Here is a 15,290-nt window from a genome sequence, read left to right on the forward strand (position 1 = left end):
AAAACTGCCCTTTTAAGGATCTTCTTAGCATTCCCGGTAAGTCATTTCCTAGATATGTTTCTGCAACATTATTTTAATCCATGCATTTATGTTAGCTATTCTGCAGAAGTTCTGTGAAGATTTTTCCATTCTGTTTCCCTATACTTTTACAATACTATGCGCCCTGTTAAGTGGATGTCATCAGCATATTTTAAATGTCACTAAAACAACTCCTAACAAGAATTAAAAGCCGCATATTGTAGCCAGCCAATATAACAAGCAAGTTTTTCAGATTGTCAATCACTAAGGCACTCCACCTGCATGGCAACAGATTTGATGTACGGTGCATGAAAGTTAATTTCATATGTTTTGACTTCAGGGACTCTCCTTCATGCAACAATGACAGCTGCTGTGCGACAACCACCTTCAAGACCGGCTCAACCACCAATTGCTGAGCATGCCTCTCATGAGGAGAGTGAGAAATTGCCAGAAGCATGTGAATTATGCAACAGATTTTACCTTAAGTACATAGCAATTTCCACAGAAGCAATGCAGTTGTTGAAGGCAGCCACAAAAAATCAAAATGGCCACTTATGGCACACCTCACGACGAGTGCGGTTAACAGCTTCGAACATCAAAAGAGTGCCCAAGAGGCAGACGACACCAACAGAAAAAGCCCTGTTGTCGCTTACTGCTCCCACATTTCATGGAAGTGCTGCAACACAACACGGCTTGCGATATGAAGCCGTGGCTCGACAACAATTCGAAGCCACCTTTGATTTGTCAGTTTCATTAGAAGGCATTCATGTATGTAAGGATGAGCCATGGCTCTCAGCAACACCTGATGGCATCATAGCGTCCAATGATGCAATCCTCGAGATCAAATGCCCAGTAGTCGAGGATTGTAGAGACTTAATCAGCTCTGGGAAGTATGATGTGAGTCTAGATAATGGAACCTATGTTCTAAATGAAAATGGACCCAACGGCTATTATGGCCAAGTACAGTTCACAATGCTGTGTGCCAGGAAGAGTCTATGTTTCTTCTATGTATGGTCCTTAAAATGGGCCATAGTTGCAGAGGTTCCTTTTGACGCGACATATGTGGAGCACACGATGCAAAGGCTACGAAAATTTTATTTCAGTAGCATGCTGCCCCGTCTTCAAATTATGGAAGCAGAAGGCAAACTTGACCTTTCAGAATACAAACAGATCTTAAATCTCTGATGTCATTGCAGTCCATGGTACAGAGAGGGTATGATAGATGATCCTTGGCGACCACAAAATGAACAAGGGAGGGGAAAACCTCAGGTTGCTTGAGCGAAGGCCCTGTTTAATCTCTGCCAATGATGAACGCTTTGCCCAGACGAAGACAAGTCCCCTTGTCGAAACGTTGGCTCAAGCAACCTGAGGTTTTCCCCTCCCTTGTTCATTTTGTGATGTCATTGCAGTCAGTCTTGTGGTTCATTCACTTACAGCATTCTGTAACAAAATGAAAAAAAAAACTTCAATGTCAGTTTGCATGAAAATGTTTATTGCCTTTCACAGCACTCCTGATCAGTCCTCGGTTAAACTTGCTGAATCGACTTTTTTGCTTCCAGAGGATTGTTCAGCTATTAATGGCATTTTAAAATTGCAGAGGCCTGCACATACAAAGACCATTGCATCAATAGTTTTTTTGCATTTGATGCTGAGAGCCGATTTGAATATGCGATAAGTTTTTATGCGATTTATCGCCCTCTCGACGTGTATCCGCACTGATGCAATGCGCCGTGTCTGTGTGACCTCCTGCTCCGACAGTTGATGTTTGCCTGCAAGCAAAAAATTTCAGCATGATGCATGTATTCTCTTGAACCTCAACATTAAAAAGAAAGCTGCTTGTTACAGATAAATGTAGCAAACCACAATGTGCCAGCCAAAAATGAAAAAGGAATGCCGTTTTAGAAACACTCGTTAGCAGCGCTACTGGAGCAAAGATTTATGAAGCTTTGTGCCAAACAACTGCTAACCACAACAGCACTGTGCCCACTGAACAACTTGAAAAAGAAGCAAACAGCCTTTAAAACCTGGTGATGCATTTCTAGAAGGAAGCTTTCCTTTTTTATCATTAGATAAGTTCTGCAAGATTGTGCCTCGTTACCTCTAGTAAATGCTGGGGTATTCAGCTTGACTCCCTGGGCCTCCAGGTACGGGTCCAAGGTAAAACCTCTATCGGCCATTATCACATCGCCTCGAACAAGGTACTCCTGGACACCGGACTCCCTAACAATGTGCTTGTCAGAGGCACGTCCCCCAAAAGTACGGGACACAAACATTATGTACCCACAAGGGGCGATAACAATCAAGAACTTCACTGTGTTGTGCCCTTTGTAGGAACTGTATGTTTGAGCTCTTGCTCGTTGTTTTTTTGGCCTTTCCAGAGCAACCTCCGTGCAGTCAAAAATGCAACGAGTGTTTTCATAGCCATTCTCTATGAATGAATATGGCATGCTGCTTTCAATTCTAGCTTTCGGCAGCCAAATCACATAATATTTCATAATTTCTTTCAGGCATTCTAGAGTGCTATTAAAGATTTTGCAGACAGACGAAACAGATATTCTAAACCTGAAGGAAAGGTCTCTGTACAGCAGGCCAAGCCTGAGGCGCATAAGTGTCAAAAGAAGCTGGTCCTCCAATGCTAGCCGTGACTGTGGCATTGGAATTTTTTCCAGACAAGTCAATAACGTCCTGAAGACATGGTTAGACACCCCAGTGTAAAAAGCTATGTCTTGACAAGTCATCTGTGATGCCATCAGCACTTGCTGCCGTAAAGTGTAGGTGTGGTCAGCCAGAGAGGGGTCTTCCCACTGCACACTGTGGTCTCGTGTGCAGACCTGGAAATGCAAATATTTAGACACACTGTATTAGTAAGCCATACCTTTTGAAAGTGAAATAGAGAGTGGTCACTTAGTTTTGAGGTCATGCAAGGAAAACTTGTATTTAGTGTACAGTAAATGCTTGAATAAAAAACACTTACAGTTTCTGTCTGTGTTCCTCTGCTGCTTGTGTTTGTTGTGGCTGCAGAACTGAGCGCCTGCAAAACATGCTGTATTTCAAAAATGCAACTCTGTCCTGCACCGTTTAACATGTAAGAACAAAAAAAAATGTAAAGCCTACTGACATGGTGACTGTGACCTTCCAGTGTCTGGGTCGGGCAAGCTGCAGGCATGCATTCTTCAAGGCACAGTGATGACTGAAAAAAATTGGAAGTTTTACTACTGCAAGCCTAAAATAGACTGAGTACAAAGTTACATTGCTATCTGTTGCCTCTCCTTTCTGTCTTGGAGAAGGAACCATCTGTTTATCTGCATACTGCTCACACAAGTGCATGGCCGGAATAAATAAAATGTAAAACTGATTCACTGAGCATGCAGAGTGTACTGAAGTTTAGCAGCTTACAGCATTAAGGTCAGACTTCAGCACGACAAGCATGCTGGGACTTCCAACATCTGTATCCTGCAAAGGAAATTTAAACAGCACCTGTGTCACACCATGGCATAACAAGAGTTAGAACACACTGCTAACAGTAAGTAAGAAACTATTTGCAGGAAGCAATACAGATAGTCCCTATGGGTGGCCTACGGCTAAAGGTTCGGAAGCCTGACGAGGCCTTAGCCCCCACACACTTTTGCAGCAGCATAATCACATTTTCTTTAGTTCAAACGCTTACGTGGTTACGAAAGTTATGAAAGTGAGTAAAAGAGATGACAGCAATGACTTAATGAGGCCTAAGCAATCAGTGATAGCTGTAAAAGTATTCTTTCATAAATTTGTAGCAGAGGAAAACAATGCTTACACTGCAGGAAGCACACAGAAAAACCATACTCCTACTGCTTTTAATTCATTGCTTTGCTACAGGCTATTACTGACAAATAGTGTTCTTGAACATACAGATACCTCTGATTCAGCTAAGAGTCCAAACAAATGTGTTCTAGCTGCTTATTTAAAATAACTTTGTTTCATTTAAATGTCTCATAGTATGTGTGTTAGTATTACTTAATGTTACTTCTAATAGAGACTGCTAAGTAATATTGTCTCAAACAATGCTTTTTCTTTGAGCCTGTGAGGCAATTCCCCCAAACAAATATAGTCCTTCAAGCACCACATGCAAAAATGCAACTCTGAGATAACAAAACCCTCGGAACGGCACTGCCATGTAGAGGACAATGTGGACAGTCTCAAAAGCTGTAAGCGACAGCCCATTATTGTGCTAAGCACTGTAGATGCCATTATGCAAGTACGTCACTCCATAAGTGTATGTTAAAAGTGACTTCATTCACCTGATCGACTAGAGCGCAGTTTAAATCTTCATTAGCAGCAGGTACGACGTCTTGTACTGGATTAGGTGCAGAAGTATCAGGGCTGGTCTCCGTGTCTGGCTCCACAACCTAGATAAATGCAACAGAACAGAGTGACAAAGCAACTTTTTCTTCACTAACTGCCTCCTTAAGTTGATTGCACGATCCACTCAATTTTTTATGGACGTGATGTGTGTACACTGCTCAAGTTGCACATGCATTAGGAACAAAGCAACTCATTGCATCCATTTAGCACTCAAATAATGCAAGTGATCCACAGCATGTATCCCATTGTTAAGAGAATTAAATAATAATTCGAGAACATGCAGCAGTGGACAGCGATATGCTGCGTTATCTACAGGTACAAATGCCTTTTCTAATACGTAGTCAGTACCTTGCATACATTAAGCTAATAATTAATATCATGGAACAATCCAATTATGCACTCGAGAGAATGTTTCTCAAGAATAGGTGATTAAGTACAATGATATCTTGTCATGACTCATACAAAAAGCAGAATGTACAGAGGTTGAAATTCACGTTATTACATTAGAGTTGAAACATATTTTATGCATAGGTATTAAGCATTAACCACCTGTTCTGCATGATGAACCCAAGCAAGAGATAACGTCTGCTTACATAAATCATGTCCAGTTGGGCTGATACTTGATTAAAGTTATGAAATTTCACTTTTGCAAAGCTAGCAGACAAAGCCTCAAAAGAGATTTAAAAAAAACATTGCAACAAGGATTGGAGAAAGTCTAGATTACCAGTTTTGACAAAGCCTGCATCAATTGTGGCACTGACACCAATGTTTTCATAGCAGCTGAGCACAGTTCATGCAGCATTCGAAACTCGGGATCTCAGCAATATTTTTTAAAATGTACAAACGACCATATAAGGCAGGGATCTCGAGTCTTTTGGCTTTGTGAAATACAGTGGCACGATTTTATTGCATATTGAAAAATCCACAGTATTTTTATGAAAAACTTCACAACGAATTTTTGCGATATCGCGCTCTGTCTGTCTGTGTGCTTGTTATGAGTAATTGATCCGGGGCGTGAACGGTGGGGTTACAGAGCATCAAAAGCAGTCAAGGGATAAAACATTGACAAAACGGCGAACTTTCTGCTCGTTTGCACTTCATTTCTTGCACCCTACTTATTTTCACAGCGCTTGTGCGTTGTTAACATTTGCGCATTTTCGACCTTTTCGCGCTAAGCAATGAAAACACATAAAACGTACAACTCGCCTAACTATCGGCTTTTTTTTTTTGCATTTGCACGAACAAGATACCATGACATGCGCGAAACGAACCTCACCTTCCTTTTTTTCGTCGGCACGTAGTCCGTTCTTGCGATACGTCTCCTGGCGGTCTTGACCTGAGCGAAAGTTGTCGCGCACAATTATTCTCCAGTACAACAGTCACCTGATTAAAAATTCCCGTGTTTGAAGGAACCACGCTTTCACACACGGCCACATACGCACGTAATGCTTACCTTCCGTTCGTAGCCCAGCTTAAGCATAGGCACGGAGTTCGTGGCTGTCCGTTGTCCGCCAACAAAGTGTTCCGAGCAGACACGAGAGGCGGCCGATGGCATAAAATCCTTTCTGTTGACGCTAGCCAGCCAAAGACGTCGCTCGTCTTCATCCGACGGAAAGCGATGCAGTTGGAACAAGTTGCAGCCGCACTGACTCCGCGGCTGTTGATGCTGCGCACATGGCTCTGCGGCTATTTTTTTCCGCTTGCGGTAGTTGTTGGTGCAGCCAACAACAGCGCAGTGGTACCCTGAAGACCTCGGCTCACGATTCATGTTACAGTCAGCATCAAAACACGTAAAAGCTGTTTTCTCGCGCAAAAACAGCAGGACACGCACGGCACTCAACGCGTACCTCGCCGCTCGCGCATACCAGGAGGAGAGGAGGAGGAGAAGCGGCGCCGCGCGCGCGCTGGTTCGAGGCTATTTTCAACCAGATTTTTGAGCCTCACCTGGGCGCGGCCATTTTGCACCGACTGGCGCGCCGCGGTGCGGGCGTTTCTTTGGGGACTGCGGGGCTGCGGCAGTTCCGCGGCCGCGCCTGCATATAGCCGCGCTTCGGGCGCTAAAAAAACATTGTCGAGCATACTTCCGCTGCGTGGCTGTGTTGCAGGAAGTATTTACGTTATCAAAGCGATAACATTGACGCGTTTTAATGACATTTAGTTTGACATTCAGGTTAATTGTGCCGGCGCTTAGAACGCGCTCGTGCTTAATCGAATTCCGTCTTGGTGCTCCACCGCAAAGAAACTTTTTATTCAATATCAAGAATTAGGTGTGCGGCTAGTATGCAGTTCCAATTCCCATGCACTCTTATTCCTTCCTGCCGGCCATAAAGCCCCCCCCCCCCCCCCCTTCCACAAACGGCTTTCTTGTCGCCGCGCCAGTTTATCAACAAATTACCGCTGTGAGCTCAACTGAGTCGCAGCGCCAACAGAAAACAAATTTTGTCATGGTTTATGCAACCTTGTGCATAAAAACGTACTTTCGCTTAATTTATAAAAGCTTGAATAGATATGAGCAGCTAATCCAGCTTTCACTAATTCTGAGGTCCGAAGTCGCGTTATGTTATTCAGGAGCTCTCGCCGCGTGTGAGAGCGTTGCGTAGGCGTTTGGCTAAGTGTGGAAAATGTAATGAAATCGCGCATATTTTCCTATGAATAATGTAGATACCGCACCGCTGCGGTGGCTCAGTGGTTACGGCTCTCTGCTCTGGCCCAAAAGACGCGGGTTCGATCCCGGCCGCGGCGGCCGAATTTCGAAGGAGGCGAAATTCTAGAGGCCCGTGTACTGTGCGATATGTCAGTGCACGTTAAAGAACCCCAGGTGGTCGAAATTTCCGGAGCCCTTCACTACGGCGTCCCTCATAGCCTGAGTCGCTTTGGAACGTAAAACCTTAATAAACCAAACCAAGCTAAGCTAGATACAAACAGCAGAAAGATACTATAGATAAACCTTTACCCCCCAGATACCTCTGACATGTGTGCGGAAAAAGCAGCTGAAATCGGTAGCGGTCGTGCTTACAATCCTGTGCATGAAATGTTCTGAATGGGAACAAGAGCAAGCTCAGCGCAAGGATGCTGAACACGTACTGGTGATCGAAAACACGCGCTCCGTCCGGACAACCTTCAGTCTGCAGCTCGCCTATCCAGTTACTACTCCACTGAGTCAAGTCAATAGATCTACATTCTAATGCATAATATTATCATAGATGATATCGCACGTAAAAGGCGACAACAAACGACACGACAGCGCAGAAATCTGCTTCGAAGTGCCGGTTTCCAGTCCGTACACTACCTGGTCGACTACCCTCGGATGTCACGTTAACGAGTAACTGCGCACAAGATAACCGCAGCACTGTCTGGAAGAGGGCAAATGTGAGTAGTGACGCACAGCACACACCCTCATACGTTAGCTGATGGAGCACAAAACGGCAGAAGCGAACACGTAAACATGCGTTCTATGCGCGGCGCCGGCGCGACCCGCAGTCCCTCGGGCCGCGCGCGCCGACAGATGGCGACTGGTGTCGAGAGTAGGAGCGCGCCCGCAGCCTGCGTGCGAGGGTAAAAAAATCTGGTCTATAAGATGTAGCATAAAAGTAAAAATAAACCGCGCGTCCTCCTTACCCAGGGCTTGCACCAGACTGGGTACATCGGCGGCAAAATCTTGCTCGACAGTGTGCAAGGGTCGGCGCCGCTTGTTTTGTCCCACCAGGCGGCTCCAGGAAACACGTCCGCAAGTGGAGTCCAGCCGAGGTGGACACGGTGTCCATTTTCAGCCTCTGCCGGAAATATGGATGCACACGCGAACAAGCGCTGGACTCCAACCACGAAGAATTACGTAAGATAATCGGGTTAGTCGGTCGAGGCGTAGACTAAGTCCTTCAAATGCCATTAAGTAAAGGTGATTTGGTTACTCGTACGCCAGGCACTGGAATTTCTTCTAACTGTATCGCTAGCTGAGCATAAATTCTATACTCCTTGAACCACAGGCAATGAGCGTCTGTTAGTAGACAACAAAACTACTCTTTCAGTGAGCGGCATGCATTAATTCTCAATCAATCAATCACAGTCACTCAGTCAATCAGTCGATCAATCAGCCAGTCTGTCAGACTATCAATCAGTCAAAATCAGTCTCTTCATCAACCAACCAACCAATCTATCAGTCAATCAATCAACCATCTATCCAATACATCCATCAGTCAGTCAATTAACTTCTAGAAAGTGCCGCTTGTGCATTTCAAAGACAAACAATAAATCAGCTATCCAATAAATCAGTCAGCCAATTGAATGTGTAGAAAGCACCACATCTGCATCTTCTTCTAGCTATCCAATAAATCAATCAGTCAGTCAACTGAACTTGTAAAAAGTGCCGCTTGTGCATCTTCTTAAGAGGAAAACCAGTCACTCAATATATCTGTCAATCAGTACACCAATCTGCTGAACAGTCAGTGTCATCCAGTGACTCCACCAACCAATCAATCAGTCAGCAGATCTGTTAATCGATCAATCAATCAACCATACAAAACTCTAATCAACCAATCAGTCAATCGATCGAACTTGGAGAAACTGGCACTAGCGACTATGCTTGCGAAAAAAAAAACTAGTCAAATTGAGCAACGATCAGAAAAGAAGGCGTAATCGAATTTTCCTTTTATACAAGGTCTAAGCTCCTCCCAAACCCTCTCCTCGACACCCCTTCAATAGTTATTTCCGCAATTTGATCCCTGAAATTTCTGCTTGTCCGGACCCAAAGTTACAATGGTAAACTCGCGTGTCTACCCATGCGTTAGTTTAAGGTTCATGTGAATGATACACTGCTGTCGGATCGGTGGATAGCAACCAGTGTGATTTTCATCATTCGTACTTACCACTCAAGCCAGTAATGCGAGCGAAATTACCCAGTGGGAAACACTACGCTCCAAACACCAGAGAGCACGTCGAAATTTACCAGCAGAATTTGAAATTTCTGACACCGATAATGAAAAAAAAAATGCATATATTTAGGCCTGCCGGAAGTTAGAAAGCAATCAGAAGGGGTGTCGCCTCGTCAGGACAGTCTAACTGGTGGGCGCTGGATTTTATGCGTTTTAGCGTGAATTATAATAGGCAATGAAGAAGCAAACTGTGGGAATTTGATCTGTACAGAGCTCTTTAGTATCCACTGTGTACCGCGATGAGGCCAACAGGCATCGCACCTCAACATCCATCTAGTTGATGGCGATGTAGTGGATGGGGGTTGTGGCCAAACCGGGTGCAGGCATCCGGGCCCGACGCGATGAAGGTATTTCACACGGCCGGGTGGCAACACTGCACAAATAAAGCGGGAGAGTATGGTAGTGACCCCCGGATTCAAGCAAAGTAGACATGGCCTGAACCCTTGCCATAATGTGGTACTTAAAAGAATGCACTACGAACGAGCAGTGCATAGATTTTTAAGCGAAAAGCGAGCATCGCGACTCCATGGATGGGAGACTGTGTTGCTAATTGTTAACCGTTAGGTACGATTGCAAGAGCAGCGACACATCACTTATGCTTTTGATGATTGTTATCGTTGGCAAGAGGCTATCACTTTGAAAGTAAATGGCGATCAGCTTCAGTGACAGAGGTCGCACAATGGCACTCATATCCGAATCGGGCCACGGCGGTGGCTCAGTGGTTATGACACTCGGCCGCTGACCACAAAGACGCGGGTTCGATCCCGGCCACGGCGGTCAAAATTCGATAGAGGCGAAATTCCAGACGCCCGTCTGAAGTGCGATGTTAGTGCACGCTAAACAACCCCAGGTGGTCGAAATTTCCGCAGCCCTTCACTACGGCATCCCTCATAGCCTGAGTGCCTATGTGATATTTAGCCCCCTACAAAGCCCGAAACCCACTCATATCCTAATGGGACACGGCCGTCTTTTAGCTTGCATATAATAGCTTGCATATCTTAGCATTGTATATAATACCGCTGCCTCCTGGAATCGTCCCTAAAACCTTGGCTCTGCAGAGGACAGGCGTTCGGCAACGTACCTGTTCGTCGCACCAGGGGCTCCACGAAGCACGCACGCAAGCGAGTGGCGTCGCCGCTTTCCCGTCGCAAAGCGGTGGACACGGTGAGCATTTTTAGCCTCTGCATGAAACATGGATGCACACGCAAACAAACATTCACACACAAAGACAAATAATGTAATATACCAAAGGTAGGCAGCTCAGGCATAGACTCGAAGTCCTTAAATGTGACGCACTACAGGGGATTTGGTTAATCTAACGACAGGAACATATTCTTATCTGGAACTCCGCACTTCTAAGACCACAGGCAACGAGCGTCTGTTAGTGCACGAAACAGCGCAATCAGTCAATCAATCAATCTAGGAAGCAAGCAATCAACCATCCAATATAATTTATCAACCAATCAATCAATCAGTCAGACATTCGATCGAACTTGTAGACACTACCGCTAGTGACTGTGCTTCAGAATAAAACCAGTCAAATTGATCTAGGACGAGAAGAAAAAGCACACACACGACGACTGGACTGGCAACAGTGCGTTATTCAAGTAAATACGTCGCCCGGAAAGGATAGCGGGCATGCGCAATGCAGAGGGTATCAACAGCCATGGATCAAAAAGACGCCAGATGGCACTGCAATGTGAGGGTCAGACCAGACTTAGATTATGCAGGTACTGCCGAACCACAGGTGTTCTTACTGTCAAGTCAAAGTGTGAATATCGAAACTTTTGGTAATGAGGTGTAACAAGTTTCTAAAATCAATATCGAAACTTTTGGTAATGAGGTGTAACAACTTTTTAAAATCAAGAAGGCTGACCATATACACTGTGTTTCACTTTAGATTTCACATAATTTTTAAGAATAGGCTTCTTGAGTTAGAGGAGAGCTTTTTCGGCATAGACCTCTCTGCAGTATCGTACATCATAATGCAGCTATGTGCTAACTAGAAGGCTGCTTGACTAATATTGATCCGTTAACTGCTCACTATTTCTGTTAGGCTCCTAAATTATTCAGAGGCGTGCAGGCCACCATAAGTGCTATCCATATCAGTTTTTATTACTTTTAAACCACCGTTACCCTCGGCGCGGTGGCCCAACAAATTTTTTGCAACATTAATTGCGCCAAAACCAGCAGGCAGAGCAACCTCTGCAGTGCATGCAACTAGATGAAGTAGCCAAAATTTGTTGGGCTATAGTGCTGAAAGTAATCGCGTTTACTGAACTTAAAAATTGATGTTAGCCAACCTGCTAGCACATCTTACCTGCATTCCGATGTGCTACACCACTGCCAGTGTTATGCCGAAAAACAAGCTCTTCCAACTCAAGAAGCCGATTTTTACTCGTTCGGAAATATTAAGTTCAAAATATGAGCGAGCGCATTGGATATGACCCGCTCAATTCAAAATTTCTCGCACCGAAGTTTTGAAAGAAATGCAGCCATTATCGGCAGCCGGAAGTCACGAAGCAGTCAGAAGTGGTCTGGCCTAACCAGGACTGTCGTTGTGTGGCAGAGCCGCTGTATGGCCATGTTACATGCGTTTCAGCTCCAATTAATGTCCAATGAAGAATAAAAATGGGACTTTTATCGCTAAAGAGGTCTTTGAATATGTTTTAAAGAAGACGCTGCACCTCTTTTCGCACACTTTTTGGGGGGCTTGGTCAACTTTCGTACATATCGAATTACCCCTTCCAGGGCGAGCGTCTGAAAATTAGATTGCACTTAAGTCTTGCTTAAAAGCGGAAGTGCGAAAGCCTTTCCCTGTCCTCTCTTTCTTACTCCAATATTTTTTTTTTTATGCGAAGCATACTAAAATAGCCCAACCCAGCTCCTCGAGCGCGGCGGTGTCGTTACCATTGACCTTTGGTGACCTCCATGTCATACCACGTAATGCGTGACGTCACAGCAGAGGAAAAACGGGGGCCCAACTCGCGCCGTCACGCGAGGCGTCGTGACCAAGGATGACCACGTGGTGCGTGACGTCACAGCAGATGAGAAACGGGGGCCCAGCTGCCGTTTCTCATCTGCTGTGACGTCACGCACCACGTGGTCATCCTTGGTCACGACGCCTCGCGTGACGGCGCGAGTTGCAGCTGGGCCCCCATTTCTCATCTGCTGTGACGTCACGCACCACGTGGTCATCCATGGTCACGACGCCTCGCGTGACGGCGCGAGTTGGGCCATCACCACCTATGCTTCGTCTCACAAGATGTTTGCAGCACTACGGAAGGTAGAGCTCTATCGTCCAATCAGGGCTGCAGAAACGCAGAAAATAGTCCCTCGAATATTTCAGGAGTGTATGACTATTAATCAAAACAATACGCATTGCAACTAAAAACATGATTTGGACAGGTATATTTCAATGGTAGGGAGTGTTTCAATCACTGGTGAAATTACCAGACAAAGCCCGTACGGACACAGCTCTGCGGAGGCCTGCTGCGAGGTAGTGATCCCAGGCAGCACAAACCGTTGGCCCAATATTGGGAGTCTGTTGGCTATGTGTGGCCCTATACAGGACCAATGTTGCCTTCATTGTCCCCATATTGGCACTGCCACAATGTGCCATTTCCAACATTGGCCCTACTTGTCCGATGTTTTCCCCATATTGGCAATGCCGCTTAGTTACACCTCCAACGATGGCCCTACTTGTCCGATGTTTTCTCCATATTGGCAATGCCACTTAGTTACACCTCCAACGATGGCCCTAAATTCCTGCTGTCTTCCCCATATTGGCAGTGCCGCCTCATTACACCCGCTATGATGGCCCTACTTGTCCGCTGTTTTCCCTGTATTGGCAGTGCCGCTCCACGACACACCAAATGATGTCCCTGTGATTATATGTGGTTATTTCTCTCAATCTGTTTTTTTTTAATATTCGGACTTGTTTATTTATTTATTTTTTATGACCAACAACAGCGCTAGCGTCGAACTCTGACGCGAAATTACAATAAAAAGCGCGATGTAATTGATTGCGCGAAAGTGAGCAGAGGTCAGATTCATTCACGAAGGTATACGAATTTTGAAAAGCGGCGTCTTTTGTAATTATGGTATGCAAAAAAAAAGAAAGAGAGAAAGAGGTGCCACAATCAAGAAAATGAAATTTCGATTCGAGGAATGGTATAATAACGCACTAATTAACGTACTGCCTCGCATATCTCTCGCATACCTCGCATACCACAGCCCCCGATTATAGGTTGCCGGTTCAAATTCGTGTCTCAAGATATAGGCTCAACTTAACTAATAAGTTTATGCTGCACGAAACGCTGAATCGTATTACACAATCCGGAATACAATGCCTCACCCACAGGATGCTCACCCTAGAAAAAAACAAATAAATCGCTTTTTCCACTAGGTCACAAATTATTGCGTGGCGCATTTTGAGAGAAGAAACGATGTGAGTAAAACGGGATTTTGGTTTTATCGCAAATAAACAGTTGACGTGAACAACTTGCTGCGCATTTACTGCGTGAAGAAGCAGCAGACGAGAAAGAAAATGTAGATGTATGTTAAATTAAAAAAATAATAATAAGCGAACAAACGGCTCTGCTTCCTGAAGCCGCGAAGCTAAGGTGGCTAGGTTTTTTTAATGTCGCAAATTGTTTTGTTATTTTGCTGTGATTTTGGGTATTCTATAACGACGGCTCTAGCATACGTTTTTGCTTTAAATTATCACGTTTATCAAATTAAAGATCGGAACTTTTTCCCGGTCGCATTTCCACTAGTTTTTTTTTGCCTTTTGTTTGCGCGTATCCTTAATACCAATGAGCCATAACAGGTGCATTGCTGATTAGCGCGCCGCGTCATTTCGAGCTAGCGCAGACACGCACGGGTGGGCCGCATGACGGCTTAGACCGACCTGCCTACACTGGTGTGTATAAAATGTAGAGTTTTCGTCGCTCTAGAAGCGAATCATTGGATTATATTGATGAATGGTGTTGCTTGGACGTATGTCATCCTACTTAGTCCGCCACAAGTATCATATATAAAACACTCAAAGAACACGCATTGTTCCCACTAATTTTATTTATTGTTTTATATTTCCGGTATTTTCATAGTAACACGTTTATCTCAGCTTCAACCAAAGAGGCACACGACCGCAGAGATTACGCTAATGTTTGGAGCCGTTTTGACGAAATTCATGCCCAAGCTCCACGTTTCCACTTCCAACATCTCCGCATTGTCGTTTCCTTGCCGCTTTTCACGTGCTCAACGCCTATGGCGCTCCCTCCGGACATTCCGGAATTCTTTCACTCATTTCACCCCCCCCCCCTCTCCACCCCCTTTTTGAAGTCCCATACAGCCGCCTTTTGCCGGGCCGAGCCTCTTTGTTGGAAGAGCGCTGGCCCTCACCATGCTAGGAGTTTTTTTTTCTTTGTGATTTTAGGTACACTGACCTTCTCTAACCTGTTTTCCCCTCGCGCCCAACTAAGCGCAACGCCGCTCATCCACCCTCCCTAGATTTTCTTCTACCCCTTTTCCAGCTGCCGTTTCTCTTGCTGCAGCAAATTCTCCGAAAAATATAAGAAACCTGTCCCATCGTCGTCTCCTCCTTTCCCGAACACTCGCCCAACGAGTATCGCCTGTAGCTAGCAAGGCGGCGAAAAGCCACACAACCAGCGTGCCGACGAAGCATGCGCGCTCAAGCTGACGCCGTTCGTTGTCGAGAATCCGCACCCGATACGATTCGACAATTATGACGGAATTCAGTAGCCTGGCCTGCAAGATTCTATTTGTGAGTACCACCATACTTTTATATTGAAATGTGTTCGGAAATGAATATGGTTCTTGGCGTAATTGCCGCTTTGAATCAGCGCCGACCTTTTTTTTCTCTGGCAGGAAACGAGAAAGCGACAAAGCACTGGCGCCAACTTCTGAATGGCAACTTTCACAGCGAAATGTCTAGCGCAAAGGCATGCACAGAATGGTGAGAACTTTATTTTTCAGCTT

The 15,290-nt window shown here is 45.1% G+C and overlaps 2 protein-coding genes across 5 annotated transcripts in view; both read right to left on the reverse strand.

Moving 5' to 3' along the window:
* The window catches only part of LOC149348810 (uncharacterized), a 70,397-nt gene that overhangs the window by 37,679 nt on the left and 17,428 nt on the right, over positions 1-15,290 (reverse strand). For all 3 annotated transcript variants that reach the window (XM_089588365.1, XM_089588363.1, XM_089588362.1), the window contains exons 8-10: positions 10,369-10,468; positions 9,549-9,660; positions 7,978-8,132 (exon numbers count right to left, since the gene is read on the reverse strand). In XM_089588365.1, the coding sequence (XP_089444491.1) occupies positions 7,978-8,132; positions 9,549-9,560 (167 nt within the window). In that variant the 5' untranslated portion in view covers positions 9,561-9,660; positions 10,369-10,468. The remainder of the gene's footprint in view (positions 1-7,977; positions 8,133-9,548; positions 9,661-10,368; positions 10,469-15,290) is intronic.
* On the reverse strand, positions 1,421-6,706 carry LOC149348812 (uncharacterized). Of its 2 annotated transcripts, none has more exons than XM_089588360.1 (8): positions 5,813-6,702; positions 5,636-5,695; positions 4,296-4,403; positions 3,415-3,471; positions 3,137-3,208; positions 2,993-3,061; positions 2,117-2,849; positions 1,421-1,458 (listed from the first exon to the last, which is right to left on the reverse strand). In XM_089588360.1, the coding sequence occupies exons 1-8, from the start codon at positions 6,125-6,127 to the stop codon at positions 1,445-1,447; spliced, it is 1,428 nt and encodes a 475-aa protein (XP_089444486.1). In that variant the 5' UTR covers positions 6,128-6,702; the 3' UTR covers positions 1,421-1,444. The 2 variants fall into 2 exon arrangements, with proteins under 2 accessions (XP_089444486.1, XP_089444485.1); XM_089588359.1 differs by lacking the exon at positions 1,421-1,458 and adding an exon at positions 1,490-1,787 and having other exon boundaries at positions 5,813-6,706.

Source organism: Amblyomma mixtum, chromosome 4 (genome assembly GCF_055824585.1).
Source record: "Amblyomma mixtum isolate Tamu chromosome 4, ASM5582458v1, whole genome shotgun sequence".
Classification (NCBI taxonomy): Eukaryota; Metazoa; Arthropoda; class Arachnida; order Ixodida; family Ixodidae; genus Amblyomma; species Amblyomma mixtum.